Below are 17,344 nucleotides of genomic sequence, written 5' to 3'. Positions count from 1 at the left end.
CTAACACATCCTTCGGAACGTGCTATCATCATTAATGCTCCCACCTGACTCTCTTTTTTACGTATCTGGGAAATTCTTGTAAGTATCTAACAGTGACTATCACTGACGGGAGCCATGGCCCCAGCTCCTCAGTGCATGGGACCACAGTGCCCTTAAGAGGAAGGAAAGCGGGCTTTGTCCTATTTGGTTTTGTCTGTTTTCCTTTTGGTGGTCTTGTGAGCTGCATGGCCCTTGTGTATTTGAATTAACATTATAAAAGGTATCCATCTGCTGCTGCAAAAACAACTCCTGTACTCAATCTGCCATGGAGTGTCCTCCATTTCTTCCATGTAGAACTTGGGTTTTTTTTTTTTTAAACTTACTTTCTTACTAAAAAAGATCATTTATGAAAAAGCAAAAGGCTTCTCCCTTGCCCCCTGTGCACCTTCTCTTCTGAGTGGGGGCCATGAAGGCTGCTGGTCCACACAGGCAGAAACCTAACGCACCTGTGACCGATCCCTATGGTCATCTAAAGTCTGTGTGAGCCTGTGATTACTCTTCATTTTGATATCAGTCCCCTCAGGGAGGGCTTGAAAAACATTCTAGAAACAGAACAGAGATAATCTGGGAAGAAATTACTTGGGTGGTAAAAAAACATGTTCCTCTAGACAGTTTAACAAGTGCAGAGGGCTAGTTAGTGTAACAAGCCACGTTTGATAAGCTCCACTATCCTAGGAACTCTGCAGCATCCATCATCTGTCTAGCATGCGTCCACTTCTATCCTATAATAGTCTGGACTTCTTATCTCTAGCATTATCTCCTTCACTATTCTATTTCTCCATATAGTCACCAAAACCACCTTCCCAAGCTGCTCATTTTCTAATGTCCACTGGTTCACCAGTGACTCACACTCAACTCAAGGACGATGAATCTGAATTCTTCCATGGCCCTAGGCCCTCATTCACTGCTCTGGACTCGACCTTCCACAGTTCTCTCTCACATCCGGACTTAACTGCCTTACTCTAAAGACACCACGGCTGCACTTCCATGAGAGCTCTTAAGCTCAGCACCACGAGCATCTGGTGTCCCTGCAATTTGTTATCATTTTCATTATTATTATTATTGCTCGTGCTGTTGTTGTTTTCATTGTGTGTGTGTATGTCGAGGTCAGAGGACAACATCACGGAATCAGTTTCCTCCCTCCATGTGCATCCTGGGGATTGAATGCACGTCCTGCGGCTCTAACAGAATGAGCCATCCTCTTGGCCCATCCTGTCATACTTTCGTGTTGGGGAAGACCTTCACAACTCAGGGCTGCAGCAGCACTTCCTGGCTTCTACCCACTAGATGTCAGTAGACCCACATCCCCTGAAAGGACGATCCAAAAAATATCTCCAGATATTGCCATATGGGTAAGATCACCCCCAGATGAAACTCCTGTCACCCATTAACATGGATCTCTTGATATAAAAGAACACCTTTGCTTTCCTTTCATGCCACGCCATGTGTCCATCCTGAAAACCTTTCACTTGGGTCACCTTGAGCAGGAGCCTCAGCTGAGCCATCATCTTTGGTGTGTGGTCCTATGTCCTCCAAGTAGAGAGACCTGACCAACTGTGCATTTTCTACATCTAACAAAGGAGGTACTCAAAAAATAACCAGTGAATCAATGGATGAAAAGGAAAAAGTAATCTAGGTGTTGTGGCACAAGTCTTCACTCCCAGCACTCAAGAGTCAGAGGTGGGGGAGGTGGGGGTCACTAAGAATTCTAGGCTAGCCTGGTCTACACAGTGGGTTCCAGTCCAGCCAAGGCTACAAAGAGAAGAAACTCTTCTCAAAAAAATAAAAATAAAAACAAACAAACAAGCAATAAATAGATATTCTCTAATAATCACCACAGGCAAGAAAAATAGGCAAGTGCTGCTCGGTTGGATCATGTCTGATTTTCATGAAAAGATAACACAGGTTAATCAGAATTAATGTTAAGAAAGCAAACTCACAGCTTGTAGGTACCGGAAAGACATGATGGGGCCGCTCAACGCCCCACAAGTACTGCTATCTTCAAAGTCTCCTTCTTCAAGTAGGAATTGCTGGCCTTTGAAATGTTCCTTGTCATAGGCAACCCACCTAGAAATACAGGGTACTCAATTGAGCCACTGAGAAAACTAGTTAAGAGAGCAAAAGAGGCAAGTACGAGGATAAAAGGCAAAGTTATTCATCTAGTATTGTAAAAAGGACCTTATTTGTTTCCATGCACCAAGGACGAATGGTATGTATCTCGTGGATCATTAACTTTTATAGTTTGGATACTTCTCCCAACAAAAGGTTAATTGCAGAATTGCAAAAGAGCAAGCGTCTTACGTGTTTGGGGCATGACTTGTACTCCATGGTCAGAGGCTCACCATGGTCAGAGAGCACTTTGCCAAGTAGAAATAATGGAAAGTACACACAGCCAATGAGAAAAGTTTCCAACCCACACCGAGATCCAAGGAACTCATTTTCATTAGACTGATTAAGCCCTTTTTGGAACCAAGGAAAGACTACTTCATTAATCATTTACTCAAGGTCTAAGCCCAAGGAACCCTTCGTCCACAGGGAGGTTTTCCCAAGGAGAAACTGGAAAGGCTACTGAGCTGAAATCCTGTATGTGGACTAAAACATCTGTAAATGCCTATGGGTGGGAAATCTTGGAGCTTGCATCTTATCTGGGCTTCCGGAAACAGGAAGCATTTCTGCAGCGCACTTTCCAGGGACGCCAGTTTCCTGAGCTCCAGTCTTACAGCCGCATCGGGAGACACTGATAAGCACTCCTGGCTCCTCTGTGAATCTAACCTCTTTGTAAGGATCACACCATGGGTGCCTAATGCAACGTGGGCACAGGTGACTCACTAATGTACAAGGAAGTATAACAAGTAGCCTTTACCTGCACTACACAGGAAGGGTGGGACCTTCCAAATGGATAGATTACTAGGTGACTGCCCTTCTCCTCCACAGCTGAGGACCTTCTGAATCAGAAACGTGAAAAACCTGAAGCCTGAGAGGCTGCTGCTGCTTCTTACTACTTTTTATCACTTGGAAGCAGTGAAAAAAAAAAAATATATATATATATATATATAATTTATTTATTTATTTTTTAAAGACCTTTTTACACAGCACAAAGCTGTACCCTTCCAGCCTTCATCACTTTTTGTCTTCTGTTTCTAGGTGCATGCAATGCTGGGAGCGGAATTCCAAAGTAAGTGGAATGGAGCCTGTAAACATATTGGGAATTTTTAATGAGGATGCAATATGGGGAGTAGTAACATGATTGTATCTTAAACTGTACTGTGAAAATAAATTTCACAGAAAGCTTAACACTGCCTAAGCTTTCTCTCATATTAAGGGAGTTACTTGAAGCTTGTTTTGAGCTATGTTTGACAGAGACAAAGAATGAACGCTACAGAGACCTTACTGTACCTATTTCATAATTACAGCAAGGCAATTATAAATCATCAGGCTTGCTGCGCTCAGGTTCCTCTAGATGGAAGGGGATGAAGAAGGGCCCACAGTGTCCATATATAAAATCAACCAGCCAAAAAGCCAAGAAACAAGGGAAGTGCAGAAATGACGAGCTAACTAGATTACTTTCCCAGTGGGAACAGTGTGTTTCTCTTCTTGACTGCCACATAAAGCTGTAAGTGTGCATTCCCTATCACAGATCATCCCCAGACTTTTATAAAAAGGTAAATCCAGAAAACAGAAACATCTATCACACTAATTTTTAGCAGATAATATTTTCCAAGGCAGAAAACTAGTGTTCAATCCATCTGGTTTCCAGGGGAAACCATTTCGGTCCCAGGGTGAGAAAAAGGCAAAACCCTTCTGGAGCAGAGTTTGAACAGTACACACATGTGTTCACAAAGCAGGAAACATAACAAATATGCAGAGCCGAACAAAATCGTGTCTGCCCAAACTGTATCTGCCCATTAAACACGAAGCAGGCTTTTAATTCAGGGGTGAGTAATTAAGTGATTACCGCCATGCCGGACCAAGGATCAACATGACCTACACATCTACAATAGTAGAACTGGAGGGGACTGTAGACAGGCTCGCACTTATGAATATTTTTAAAGCATCACTTGCTACAGGGGCACAAACAAGTCATATAATTGATGTCACATCAATACTTGACAACAAATTGAACCACATGCAAAACAACCCGTGTGTGAAGGGAGATGTGAGCATATCAGCTTTGAGCAAAGCTTCTCCTTGGTGTTTTACCCCCACGTGACACGAATACCAGGGCAAACACTAGCCTGGGCACAACCTTTCTAGGTTGTTGCTGCAGGAATCCTGACTGAGGCTGGGGTCGCAGCAACACCCGTGTTTTCTATCTAGTGAGATTTGGACGGTGTCGTCGAAAGAGGTCCCAGGACAGGGGACCACAGGTGCCAGCACTTTTGACTTTGGGAATCACAGAGCTCACTCTAATCCTTTAATGAGATAACTCACTACCAAGGCCCTTAGAACATAAGTGAGCCAACAACAATAGGGCAACCGGATAGCGGATTTAAAAAAGAAAAAACTGGGACTTCACCCATGTTCATACTCCATAAAGAACAGAAATTTACCTTGCAACTGTTCTACAGTGTTTTAGAAAAGCTAGGTATTGAATGTTTATATTAAATACACAATATAGTTTCTATTTCAAAATCTTTAAAACCTGTAAGTGGGCAGTCACTACTAAGCTATACATTTTATTTCCTACATTACAGAAGGGAAGTAGCCTGGAAGATTACAGTTGGCGGTTTTATCTTATTTAGCACATTTTAAAAGCTAATCTTCAAAAGTAGACTCATAAATCACATACTGAGAATATGACACTCACACTCCACCAATGACACGAATTGATCCAATGCCATAGAAGTCCTTATCACTTTTTAAAAATTTAGGGACAGAATCTATATGTTCACTAAACTCTTTGGCATGTCCACGGAAGTGAGGTTTTTCATAAATGATAACCTGAAAAACATGAAACTGTTATTTAATGTGCTCATATTGTAGCATGCAAACATTCAGGATCATGTAAGTGGTATTTAAGATAAAAACATGAATAGGGAGCAATATCTTCTTTTAAATTAACTTTATGATAAAAAACAGCATTTGATAGTCACAAAGAATATAAGAGCCAATGCCATCCTTCGGGTCTAGCACTAATTCTCATGTTTCTCTCACATTAATGTACCTGGCTATGATTACATTTTTCTGGTTACCCAAATGTTAGGGCCACTACATAGGCTAACCCGTCTTACAGGTGACTCTTGAATTTTCTTTTATCACTCTTGTGTTGTGAATTCACTGCAGATCTCCCTCATACCCCATAAGACTTAAAAACAAACGGCACTTCCGGTACATAAAGCTAAATTACCAATTGAGTTCCCTGCCAACTATTCCTTCTTACAACACTGGCTACTTTTTATACTTGTTGATATTTGCTGAAAAGGAACAGGTGTGAAGTTTTCAATGTAAATGCAGTATTTTCTGAAACTAAGAAATAACTGGAAGCACAAGTGTTTTACTAATTGGCCATTATGTCCACATCTGGAGATGGTATCATGAACGGGACAGGAAGGAGATGGACACCAGAAGAGAACTGTTGCCACACAGTGTTCTCTTTACTATTTTTCTGTTTTTTACTTGGGAAGTCACTCCTGCCCTAAATACATGGCTGTGATAAGAGTAGTAATCTACTCTTCATCCTTTGAGCTGTTAATGGAATAATCTGTATACAACTAAAACCTCAGATATTGGTGAATAAATCCCTAGGTTTAAATACATAAAACTAAACAAAACATAACTTATTCCTTAAAAATTTACTAATCTTGATAATTCTATACATTAGGTTTTCATAGGAAACTTTTATATATACACATATAAAGCAAAGTTAAATATATACATATATATATTATATGCAATGAGGTTTTATTCAGGATGATATTCAAACTAAGTAAAAAGAAGTATTTCTTCATGAATAAGCTCTTATGACATCATCAATATTAATTAATTTCCAGTTGCCAAGTTTTGATTACTTATGAAATCAATCTGCTCATATATGATGCCTACAACCTGGCATATGCCCCAGGATACCTCAGCCTCTCACACATGAAGATGTGATTCACCACACTTGGGAGCTGCAGCTGGTGTCACATGGAGAGTGTCCCAGGTAATTCTGCATTGATTAGTCAGATGAGCAGTTTGGAACGTTTGCTGCTTTCTGACCTCATGCCAAATCAAAGCAGTATACTGAGAATGGAAAGTAGGCTGATACAATTTTTATAGTCAGATGATTCCAGCATGTAGCCAGGGTGCAACAGATGCGCTCAGACATGTTGAGTTTTAAAAGACTCCATCCACAGGGTTGAGACAGTTGCAGTCAATTCTGTAAGCTGTGATGTGGAGCAAAGAGGAGGACTGGTGGTACCTTACTTTGTGAAAAGGAAGGATGGATGTCGCCCTCCACACCCATCTCTGGCAGGAGAGGCTACTTCCTGCCTCTCAAGGCTATTTGCGTCTGATATTCCCCCATCTCTCCTTACACACATTTTGTAGCATTATTTTCTCCTCCTGTAACGTGTCACTTATGCCAGCCCGTTTCCATTGCCTCCACCCCAGCCCTCCTCTTTGGGCACTCATAATTATAAACTGATACCTATGCAGCAGGAGCTAGCTGTAGCTCATCAGCATTGACCTATTTCCAAGCATCATCATCAAATCCCGCTGAGTTCACTGGGATTTACTTGAGTACCAACTTCAACATCAATACCTCCACTGCCAAATAGGAATCAAACGTGTCTGTCACCTTCCTACACAGTGGTCTGTGGGAAGACACAGCCCTCCAGCTGCCGTGTACACTGCAGTCACAGAAAACCTTCTACGCAGTCACATCTGACTACTGCAGCCTCCACTCGTTAGACAGCACACGGTCAGGTCACTATATGACAATCAAAGTACTTGAAAGATTAGCGTTGAGTCTTTTGAGGCAGTTCAAGACTTACCTTTAAGTTCATAGGCATTTCCACTTTCAGTCCACCCTGGAGATCACAAGATATATAAAGACAATGTAAACATGTAAAAAGTGGGGACGTAACAAACTTATGTGTAAGTCACAACAAATATCTTACTAGTTAAGACTAATTGTTTGTGGAGCCATCAAAAATTAATTACGGTACATTTAGAACCCTATAGTAGTCAAAACCAAGTCAGATTGATCTACATCAGTATAGATGGGGCTAGAAATCTTGAAAAGCTTTCAGATTACACCCAGGCAGTTAAAGATTTAATACAGCAGCTGTGGAGCATCCCAAGTGGAAGAGCAGGACCGCTAACAGCTCCAGAAATTACACTTGGTAGAGCAGATCCTTAAGCCCCATAGCAAAACACATCTCCTAGAATTATTTATGTTTTCTAAGTGAGGCCACGGTACCATCTCTATTCCTGTATCTTCCAGTTCCAGCTGCACAGCCAATCATACTTAATGACTTGTAACATGAAGACTGGATGCCCTACATAGTAACACAGTCCTCACAAAAGCCCTCACACTTCATAATGTTAGTGCTAAAAATGCTATTCCACATTGGGATGCTTCTCATAATTTCTGCATTTGTCCTTGTTTCTGTTTTCCAAGGCACAGAACCAAGCATGTTTTTTTTTTCACATAGCCTGCACTTAATTGAACATTTTGCTTCTCAAAAAATATGAACAAGTTTGCCACAGAGATGCTGTAGGCACTTATTTAATCTTTAAGAAGATAAACACTGAAAGAGTAAGCAATTTATTATTAATGCTAAGTTTACTATTCATTATCAAACTGGAAGAGACAATCTACTACAACTAATTTTCTAATGAGCATCAACAAGACAGACTCTGGACTTTATTAAATATTTAAAACTTCGTAGAGCAATACTTATTAAAACACTGTATGTGTTGTGATAGACTTGCCACAGTTCCAACTAAGTGCAAACATTCTGTATAATATGAACAGAAATACAATGTACAGTTTGGCAGTTCAGTGGTACAAAGTCTGATCCGCTGGGGAAGAGAGAAGCCTTTGGTGGAATCTGCTTACCATTTGAAGAGGGTACAGGGATTTCATTTCTGCTGCAGAAATCTCAAAGAGCCCCTGGTCTTCCTCCAAAATTGTAGCTTGCCCCTTAAAATTAATATCTGGGTAGGCCAGCCAACTAAACAAGGTACAAATGGTTGGTTAAAGTATGATAATATTTTAGCTTAGTACTCTAAAAGGTAAAAAGTTTATCAAGAAATTCCATTGATAGAATTACACTAATAAAGTGAACCAATGTAATTAAACAGTCTATGAAGAAGAACGCTAACATGTTGTTAAGTGTTTGCATTTGCAAACCCCCACCTTATAACGTGTTTCTGAGTACTGTGTATTAATTTCTGCCCTAGAATTTTCTAAGACCTAGGGCATGCCGCACCTTTAATGCAGGCAGACTTAAAAATCTTTGCTTTCCAGTTAGTACCCCGGGACTGATCATTTATCCACTAGGTGAGGGGTGACCCTCTGCCTTCGCCTTTTAAAACAGAGAGGTAAAAAGAGACAGAGCAGTGCCATATGTCTGCTACTGAGAAGGGATCGGCAGTTAACACGAGCTAGAAATCATTTAGGGTCCAAATTTTTAGGTCAGAGACATGTTTCTATTTTTCAACCCCAAAATGTGTAGATAAGAAGACAATGTGATCCGTCCATCGGGCAGGCTGGGGACTCTGCGCCTGCTCCTACAAGTCATACGTCAAAGCTTTAATTAGAGCCGAAGAAAGACAGACTCTGCTTTAAGCCTTCAAGTAGTCATTCTTGGGTATCCAGGAGCCATCAACACCACCAACTAACTAAGACTTCAGAGTTCATGTCTCATCTATTGAAACATGAAGCAAAAAGTGAACTCTGGTGGCCATCAATCATTCTAATAAGGACAGGCTGACACGCACACTCCTGACTTCACCGTGAAGGACGCAGATTTGGGGATGTTCAGCTCCTCCAGGTTGGGGATGGACCGGTGTATGTAGATCGGGCAGCAGCCAGGGTCAGACTGTGGGCACAGCTCTATCTCTGGAATGCTGCAGTCCTGGAGAAGAAGAATTGCCTTTGAAATCATCCAGAGACACACAGCTAGTCTCCTGAACACCCTGGGCACAGAGTTACAATGATTTTTATTGTGTAGCGGGATCTCTCCATGAAAACAACTCAAGGGAGGAAGTGGTGATACTTAAAGGACAAAACACAGATTTTCTCAGGAGTCATATGAGTAAAACAGCAATCATATAAATGTTGCCAGAAAAATTACTGTCTCTTTTTAAAACATATTTTTTTTTTCTGCTTCATTTTTAAAATACTTGCCCCATTAAGAATGGCTCACATAGCCGGGCGTGGTGGCGCATGCCTTTAATCCCAGCACTCGGGAGGCAGAGGCAGGCGGATCTCTGTGAGTTTGAGGCCAGCCTGGTCTACAAAGTGAGTCTAGGACAGGCAAGGTACACAGAGAAACCCTGTCTCGAAAAAAAAAAAAAAAAAAAAAAGAATGGCTCACATTGCACACGACTTTAATCCCAGCACTCGGGAGGCAGAGGCAGACAGATTGCTGTGAGTTTGAGGCCAGCCTGGTCTACAAAGTGAGTCCAAGACAGCCAAGGCTACACAGAGAGACCCTGTCTCGAGAAAAAAGAAAGAAAAGAAAAAAGAATGGCTCACTTGCTAAAGGGTTTGAGTGCCAAAGGTCTGCAAGTCTTCCTTCGCAGAAACATAACAAAGCCTAAAGGGAGGAAGTGACTTTAAAAAACCTGATCTCCTGGGGGACATAAAAAGTAAATAATGGAGAGGCACTGCCCTTCCAGTGTGTTTGTCTAATTTATATCAACAAAGGAGAAGGAACTAGAGGTGAGGGGAAAGGAAATGTGTTTTCCTACTTGTGGAGTGCAAGTTGGCTGGATGATAAAAGCTATTATGAAATTGGACCCCACTTTGGCCTTTAAAAATGAGACCCTCACTGTCAGCACACCCTGTCAGACCTTCCTGTGAAACTGCTCTTGCCTAGCTCTTTTCAGTCTATTTTCACTGCTAGTGCAAACTGCATCATAACTGTAGCTCACAAGTACGAGTCAGGCAGAAGTAGTTTAAATACCTGACCCATCTAGAAATGCTGCCTCCCAGGGACACGTCCAGGATCAAGACGCATCAGAAGGCCTTTGTTTCTGCTTTGCTACAGTGTCAGGATGCACGCTCCTTTCCCAGAGTCCTGCAGCCACACCCCAGCCTCTCTGCTCCCCTCCATCACAACTCTGGCCACTGCAGGTTCTATACACAGTACTCATGATGCATGTGTAGACTACCCTCTTTATTATGGGACATCTCTTATTATATCTAACATGCTGTTGAACAGCAGTTACAATATTGTCCTTTCTTAAGGGATTAGAATCACAGTGATGTCTCCCTTTCCCAAGATTACAGACACCGCTCTGTCCAAACACACACCGCTGGGTACTCACGAGTGCTTAACCACACAATTCAAGATTCAGTAATGTAATTCTCACCTCTAGCGCTAGAAATTCAGGTGAAGGCACTTTAATACAATGAGCACATGCAATAATCGTCAGAGACACCACTAACTACAGACTAGACAACTTCCTTTTTTTTTTTAAAGAGGCCTTGCAATTTTAAATTCTTTAAATCTTCCATGTACCAAGTTCTCGATGATTCTCATTAATAAGTAAGGATGTTACTAGAATACACTGTGCTAAGGAATTAAGTACCCGACAGCTTATATTAGTCAAAATGTGTTATGGCAATTGTCTTCCCAAAATGATACAATTTAAAGAAAAGGATTCTCAATATAAACAGATGATTAAAATGCTAACAGAACATGTTTCCTATGTAGAATTATGACATATAAACTGAGACGCTTTGCCTTAAAATATACTTCTAAAAGCAATTAAATTTATATATCTCCTTTTCATAAATAAGTTCTAACTTGCAGTAAGCTAAAGCAGCACAACTTTTATAGCCATATGTATGTATGTATGATGTATGTATGTATGTATGATGATGTATATATGTATGTATGATGATGTATATATGTATGTGTGTATGGTGTATGTATGTATGTATGTATGTATGATGTATATTTTTCCTTCTGAAGTTTTACTTCACAGTTAGCCAGAAACACCCAGAACAGTCACCTGTCCATCTTCAGTGGCCCTTTGTGTACCCCTGACAACAGAGTGTGGCTAGTACTACTTCAAACACTGCTGTATTAATGGCCCCCTGGGGAGCCGAGGTACAGTAGTGGAATACATAACTAAATGCCTCACACAAACAAGTTTCCTCTGCATTGTGTTAACAAACAATGTCTGGGTGGTGTTCTTTAAAATGGAAAAAGCTAAGAAGCATTTGTGTCTACAGTAACACAGAAGGAAACAGCAAAGCAGCCAAAACATAGTGGCGGCTCGAGAAAAAAAGATGAAGAGAAAAGTGAGAAGTCTTTCCTCCTCAAATACTACGACCCAATTTTCACTCAAGTTGACTGAAAAAAAAAAAGATTTCCTTAAGCAGTCTTTGGGGGAGAGTATTCACAAAAATAGCATCTTTTCAAGACTTGTATAATTACTGACAGGCAAAGGCAGCCAAACTCTAAACAACTAGAGGGTCCTTTATGGTAACCTAGCAACAATAAACAGCTGACTCAAAGTGTGCAGACTTCATCCCACACTTTTCTACTCATGCCACATTTGCTAATGTGTCTTGGTGAAGACTCGTAATGATTAATATGCCCAAGTCAAGGTTATAGGGGGAGAAACAGTAACAATGAATTGCAGTTAGCAAAAAGTAAAACAATAACCAAATTTTCTCCATCTTACACAAGATGCCTTTAGTCTAATCTAACAAGGCATTGCCCTGCGTGATCTATGGTCACAATGAAAAGATCATACCACCTTTGAAATGAATGTGCAATGCCCAGTAAACAAGGACACTTACAACACTGGCTCTGATTTCAGAAAAGACTGCCCTGGAGACATACTGCACTGCTGTCCCCAGCCCCGGCTGCAAATATGAGTCTTAAACAGAATGTACATAGAAGCTGAACGCTGAAGGACCTGCTGGTTCTGTTCATAGTCAGGGGGAGACATCATTGAATCGGAACAACTAAAACCAAGATGATGAAACGAGATCGCTGTGGACGAGGCAAGTCGAGGCAAGGCAAGAGCCTTCGTGAGGAAGAAGCTACCCCTAGGCAGGATGCCGACATAGCTGGAGAAGGAGGAGTTCCATGCTCGGTTCTCACTCCCTAAAATATTTACGCATTCTCTGTTAGAAGCTTAAGAGTTTGGTTTTCCTTCTACAGTAGAAGTTGTCAGTTTGTTGAAGACATATGATCTATCACACCACAACTGAAAAAGAGCAACTCAATGAGCAAACAGCGGGAGAAAGAAAAACATGTGAGCAGGACTCCTTTTATTTTTCTTTCTCATAACATATTCTAAGCAAAAGGCAGATGTACAAATATGCATTTAAATTTCTATGCTCAGCAGATTAAATGTGTTTGATTGTACTCCTGTGTGATCTAGTGGAGTTGTAAAAATGGCTGATTGCCAAGTTTTGCTCACTTTTCCCCCACTAGGGTTGGCATGGTGCCTGGGAGTCACAATTCCAGGAGCAAAACCACAGGCCTCACAAATCCCGAAGATTCCACCTACAGATTAATGATTCCCTTGAAAATTTTTTTTACTAAGCTGGATAATTAAACAACCACTTAACTGGTCTTTGCAGACAAGAGGCACAGTTCCACAAACAAAAGACGACACCGTCCTCTCTGCCATGGTAACCTTTCACATTGCCATGGACCCGTTAATGCTCACCACCACCACCACCCCCTTTGTTTGACGTTACAGAGGCTCTACCATGCTGTCTAATTGCCTATCTATTTAAGATTCTAATTCAGCGACCACCTGATCCAGGTGAGGTGCCTATTCCTGGCATGTCCCAGGCATACCCAGGCTTCAGGCAGCCTGAAATAAGACCCAAAGCCTGCAATATTTCTATCCCCACTGCCCATTACTATCAAGAGGCCCATGAACAGCCACGAATACTTGTTAGATATGAATTTGTTTGTATTTTTGATTCAGATACAATACATGTAGACATAGCTTTATCACAGCTCGAATATTTCTGTATACTACCTGTAATTTTTCTCTATAGTAAAGAAAAGTTTAAGTACATTAGTCAAATCATGAATAATTTCCCCACATTGATAACTTTCAAACTTTTTTTCAGAGCTTCATACTTGAGTACTGCCTATAAGGCACTCCTATTCTACCCTTCCACTCCAACTCCTCCTGTGTTCTCTCGACCTCCCAAATTGATGAACTCATTTTCTAAATTATTAGTTACACACACACACACACACACATGCACACACACTCCATATCTACAGTCATCATATTAGTAACTGCACTGTATCCTGTCTTATCTTGAGGTCGGCCCTCATCAGTAAGTCCATTCCTCCTCTAAGCCACCACAGGGGCTCTCATAAAATGTCTCTCTGTTGGAAGACCTCTCTCATCTTCAATAGCACTTTCCAGCAGAACATTAAAGGGCAACACTTTCACTTTCTCTCCCAATTCCTCCTCCTCCTCTAATAACCCCCAGCACCTTCACATGTACCCGTAACCCCCCACCACACACATGACACACTCATACTAGTTAACAGCATTTAAGTTACAAAAAAGATTCGAAACTATTACCTTTTAATTTAAGAACCCTACAGTGAATATACCTAGCATTATATCTATGTCAGATACATATATTTTTTAAGTTATCATTTTAAATCATTAAATTTTGTAAGTTTAAATGTCTAATTTTATCATTTTCTTAACAAACTGATATGTACAAATTTAAATGTGAAGCTTAATATAATACATTAGCGCAAAACACTAGCAATTCCTTCTTAGCACTGTTAGGCCACAGCACAGCTTTACTACTTGACAAAAACAAAATAAAAGCAGTGGAAAACAGAACAGCTGGGTTACCTTCAAGACACGCTTGACAGAGCCCAGTACGAAGTTCCTCTCTGGGTGCTTCCTGCTCTGGAGCAGCCAGTCCCGGTTTAACACTTTCTCCCCTTCTTCCAGCACACACTTCTGACCTTGGAAATGGGGCTTCTCATATAAAATCCAGCTACACAGACAGAAGCACAGGCTCTGGTAAGTCTACCTCTCTTAGGAAGGGAACGGACCACTTCATGCATCTTTCAAAGCTACGTTTCCCTCCTCTGTAAGTGCAGAATGGGACTTTTGAAAGAATAATTCGGACTAACTTCAGTTCTAAAATGTCTGTACAAATTAGAGATGAAAAGGCTGGAAAAGGGAGACACAGCTCAACAGTTAAGAGCTCTTGTGGCTCTTTCCTAGCAGGTGGCCTCAGTTCCCCCACATGATGTGTCACAATCATTTAGGACTCTAGTTTCAGGAGATTTAACACCCTCCCCTGACCCCTACAGGCACCAGGCATGCACATGGAGCATCCATATATACGTAGGCTAAGCACTAAAATATTAAATTAAATTAAAATATTAAATAAATTTTAAAATGCTAAACATTGTAGCATGTGATGCACATACATATATGTAGGCAAAAACACTCATACACATAAAATAAAAAAATATTAAATAAACTTTAAAATAGTAAACATTGTATCACAATCACAATACAACCCTGGATATGTATTTATGCATACACATACTCTTTATGTCACATACACAAAGCCATATATTTATATAAAAACAATTTAAAGACTCTATGTTTCCGCCTTAATTTTTCTACAACTGGGCACAACAGGCATGAATGCATTTTCCGTCATGGAGACAACACTTCGCCACACTGTTGACAGCACACATATTGGTCAGGGCTACCTGAACACTGCACACGGAAACCCTGGCTCCAGGATGTCTACAGGACAGTGTCCATAGTAACAAAGGAGGCTTTCCCTCACTTTTAGACCACACTAGGAATTCCTCAGTGCTTGAGCCTGTCGGCTTTACAAATGACGCCGTGTGGCCTTCACATTCCATAGCTTCCCACAGCTCTCAAGTAGTTTTTCAAAGCCATGTTTCATTCAACTTGACTTGCAAATCTATCTTGATAATACCGCAATTGTAAAATGACACTGATTGCATACATAAGGTCTTAACAATCCATTTCAGGCATTAAGCACTTAACAGGAGCCTAGGTAGTGTGTCATAGTAAATAAAAATAAGTTATAAGATACTAACAATGTTTCATTTTCCTAGTAAAATGAAGAAAGAGAATACGACTTTTAGTAAAAGTACAAAGATATACATGTAAGAAGACATGGTTAATTCTAAATAATAGGTGGTAATGTTTCAAGAGGGTTCTTACCAGCCCCTTACAACTTTTATCAGTGCCCCATTCGGGAAAGACCATGTTGTAGCATCAGGAATATTACAGTAGACCTCTTGTTTATATTTACTCCCATGGAGATCATAGATAATCATCTGTAACATAGAGCAGGGAGGAGTCATAATGACTAATTTTAAGAATGTAAAGAAAAGTCCACAGTGTTATAGACCACGGACAATAAAATTTCCTGCATGAATAACGCAACTGATTGAAGCAATTACTGTGATGTTAAATCCTTAAGTTTGGAAAAAAACAAACAAACAAACAAAAAAAAAACAAAAACAAACCAAACTCTCACTGTCTAAGTTAAATGTATTTGTCTTCAATTTCGCAAGGCTAAAAGTGACCAGGATTTTCAGCATTTACATTAGCCCAAAGGAGAGCATTCTGCTTACCTTCCCGGGCCTTGGATTACACTTCAGAGTTTGTTTGTCAACATTCTGAAACAATGAAAGTGGAAGAACTAAGATATAACTGGGTAAAAACCATACATATATTACAGAGTTCACATTCCTCACACTCATAAACCCATTTGTCACGCATTTATCAGATAACTATGCCATGTTTACATGTTTACTCAGACTGGAAAAAAAAACAAGCTGTAAATACAGAAGAAAGTAACATAATGTCCCTGCCTTCAAGAAGTACACGGCTTGGAAGGAGCAAACAGATGACCGCACCCCAATAATAGTTTTTAACGTCTGGCTGTGAGTCTCGGCATGTGATTTGATCCGCTGCGAGGTGGAGCCTCTCAGAGGACAGCTAAGCTAGGCTCCCATCTGCAAGCAGAGCAAAGTACAGTTAACGTGCTCAGGAGTTGGCGCTCTCCTGTGAGGTGAGTCTCAGGTTGGGCCAGGCATGGGTTGGACATTCCCTCAATATCTGCTGTTTTGTTTGTTTGTTTGTTTGTTTGTTTGTTTTATCCTCACACATCTTATAGGTAGGGTAAATTAGATGTGGAGACTCACAGCCAACCATTAGACAGAGCCCAGGAAGCCTTGTGGAAAAGTGAGGGGAAGGATAGAAGGACTCATAATCAACTAACCTGGGCCCAGGGGGCCTTATGGAGACTGAAACACCAACCAAGGACCACGCATGAACTGGACCTAAGCCTCCTACACAGATGTAGCCGATGGGCAGCTCAGGCTTCATATGGGTCCCCTAGTAAGGAGAGCAGGTGCTGTCTCCGACGTGGACTCTGTTGTCCGTTTTTCCGTAACTTCCCCCTGGAGGGGCTGCCTTGTCCAGCGTCAGTAGACGAGGATGTACTCACTACTCATGTGACTTGACGTGCCCAGGTGGGTTGGTTGGGGGAGCTCCCTTTTTTAAGACATAGGGGAGGAGGGAGGGGGAAGAAGAAAGGAGGTTAGGACCTCAAGGAGAGGAGGCAGAGGCTACAATTGGGATGTAAAGTGAAATAAATAAATAAATAAATAAATAAATAAATAAATAAAAAAGAAAAAAGGCTTAAAAAGGCAATTTTTAAAATGTGGACATGACAACACCAGAGAGGGGAGGCTGTGGGTTAGAGGGGATCAGAAAGAACTTCTTGGAACATTGGCATTAAAAGAATTTAAAAGAACAGGATTTTAAAGAATAAAAAACTCAAACAGGTTGAAGTAAATAACAGTAGAAGAAACAGTCTAGGAAGCCAGCCGCCTTGATAGTTCCTTGGGCTGGAAGCAGGGATAACAGTTTAGAGTGGAAGACCAAGTGGGAAACAGAGAAGCCGGGCTTTCTGTTGGTGAATTGTGTCTGCTGGATTCGATAAGCAGTGGGGACCAGAAAACCAACATTTTGTCTCATACCATTGTTTATTTTAAAATCACCCTGGCTTTACACTCGGCTATTACTATGTTACCGAGGCTGTTCAAGGTCAAGATATAGGCCTTGAGGA

General features: G+C 40.9%; 1 protein-coding gene across 1 annotated transcript in view; it reads right to left on the bottom strand.

The window, feature by feature from the left end:
• The window catches only part of CRYBG3 (crystallin beta-gamma domain containing 3), a 100,848-nt gene that overhangs the window by 39,411 nt on the left and 44,093 nt on the right, over positions 1-17,344 (bottom strand). Inside the window, exons 5-12 of the mRNA XM_084801431.1 lie at positions 15,843-15,887; positions 15,427-15,542; positions 14,059-14,206; positions 8,968-9,104; positions 8,084-8,198; positions 7,014-7,049; positions 4,847-4,980; positions 1,980-2,106 (exon numbers count right to left, since the gene is read on the bottom strand). Coding sequence (XP_084657557.1) covers positions 1,980-2,106; positions 4,847-4,980; positions 7,014-7,049; positions 8,084-8,198; positions 8,968-9,104; positions 14,059-14,206; positions 15,427-15,542; positions 15,843-15,887 — 858 coding nt within the window. The remainder of the gene's footprint in view (positions 1-1,979; positions 2,107-4,846; positions 4,981-7,013; positions 7,050-8,083; positions 8,199-8,967; positions 9,105-14,058; positions 14,207-15,426; positions 15,543-15,842; positions 15,888-17,344) is intronic.

The sequence above is a fragment of the Acomys minous genome, assembly GCF_964271855.1.
Source record: "Acomys minous genome assembly, chromosome: 11".
NCBI lineage: Eukaryota > Metazoa > Chordata > Mammalia > Rodentia > Muridae > Acomys > Acomys minous.
Note: the sequence above shows the minus strand (reverse complement) of the source record. Positions and strands in the feature narration are given on the sequence as shown.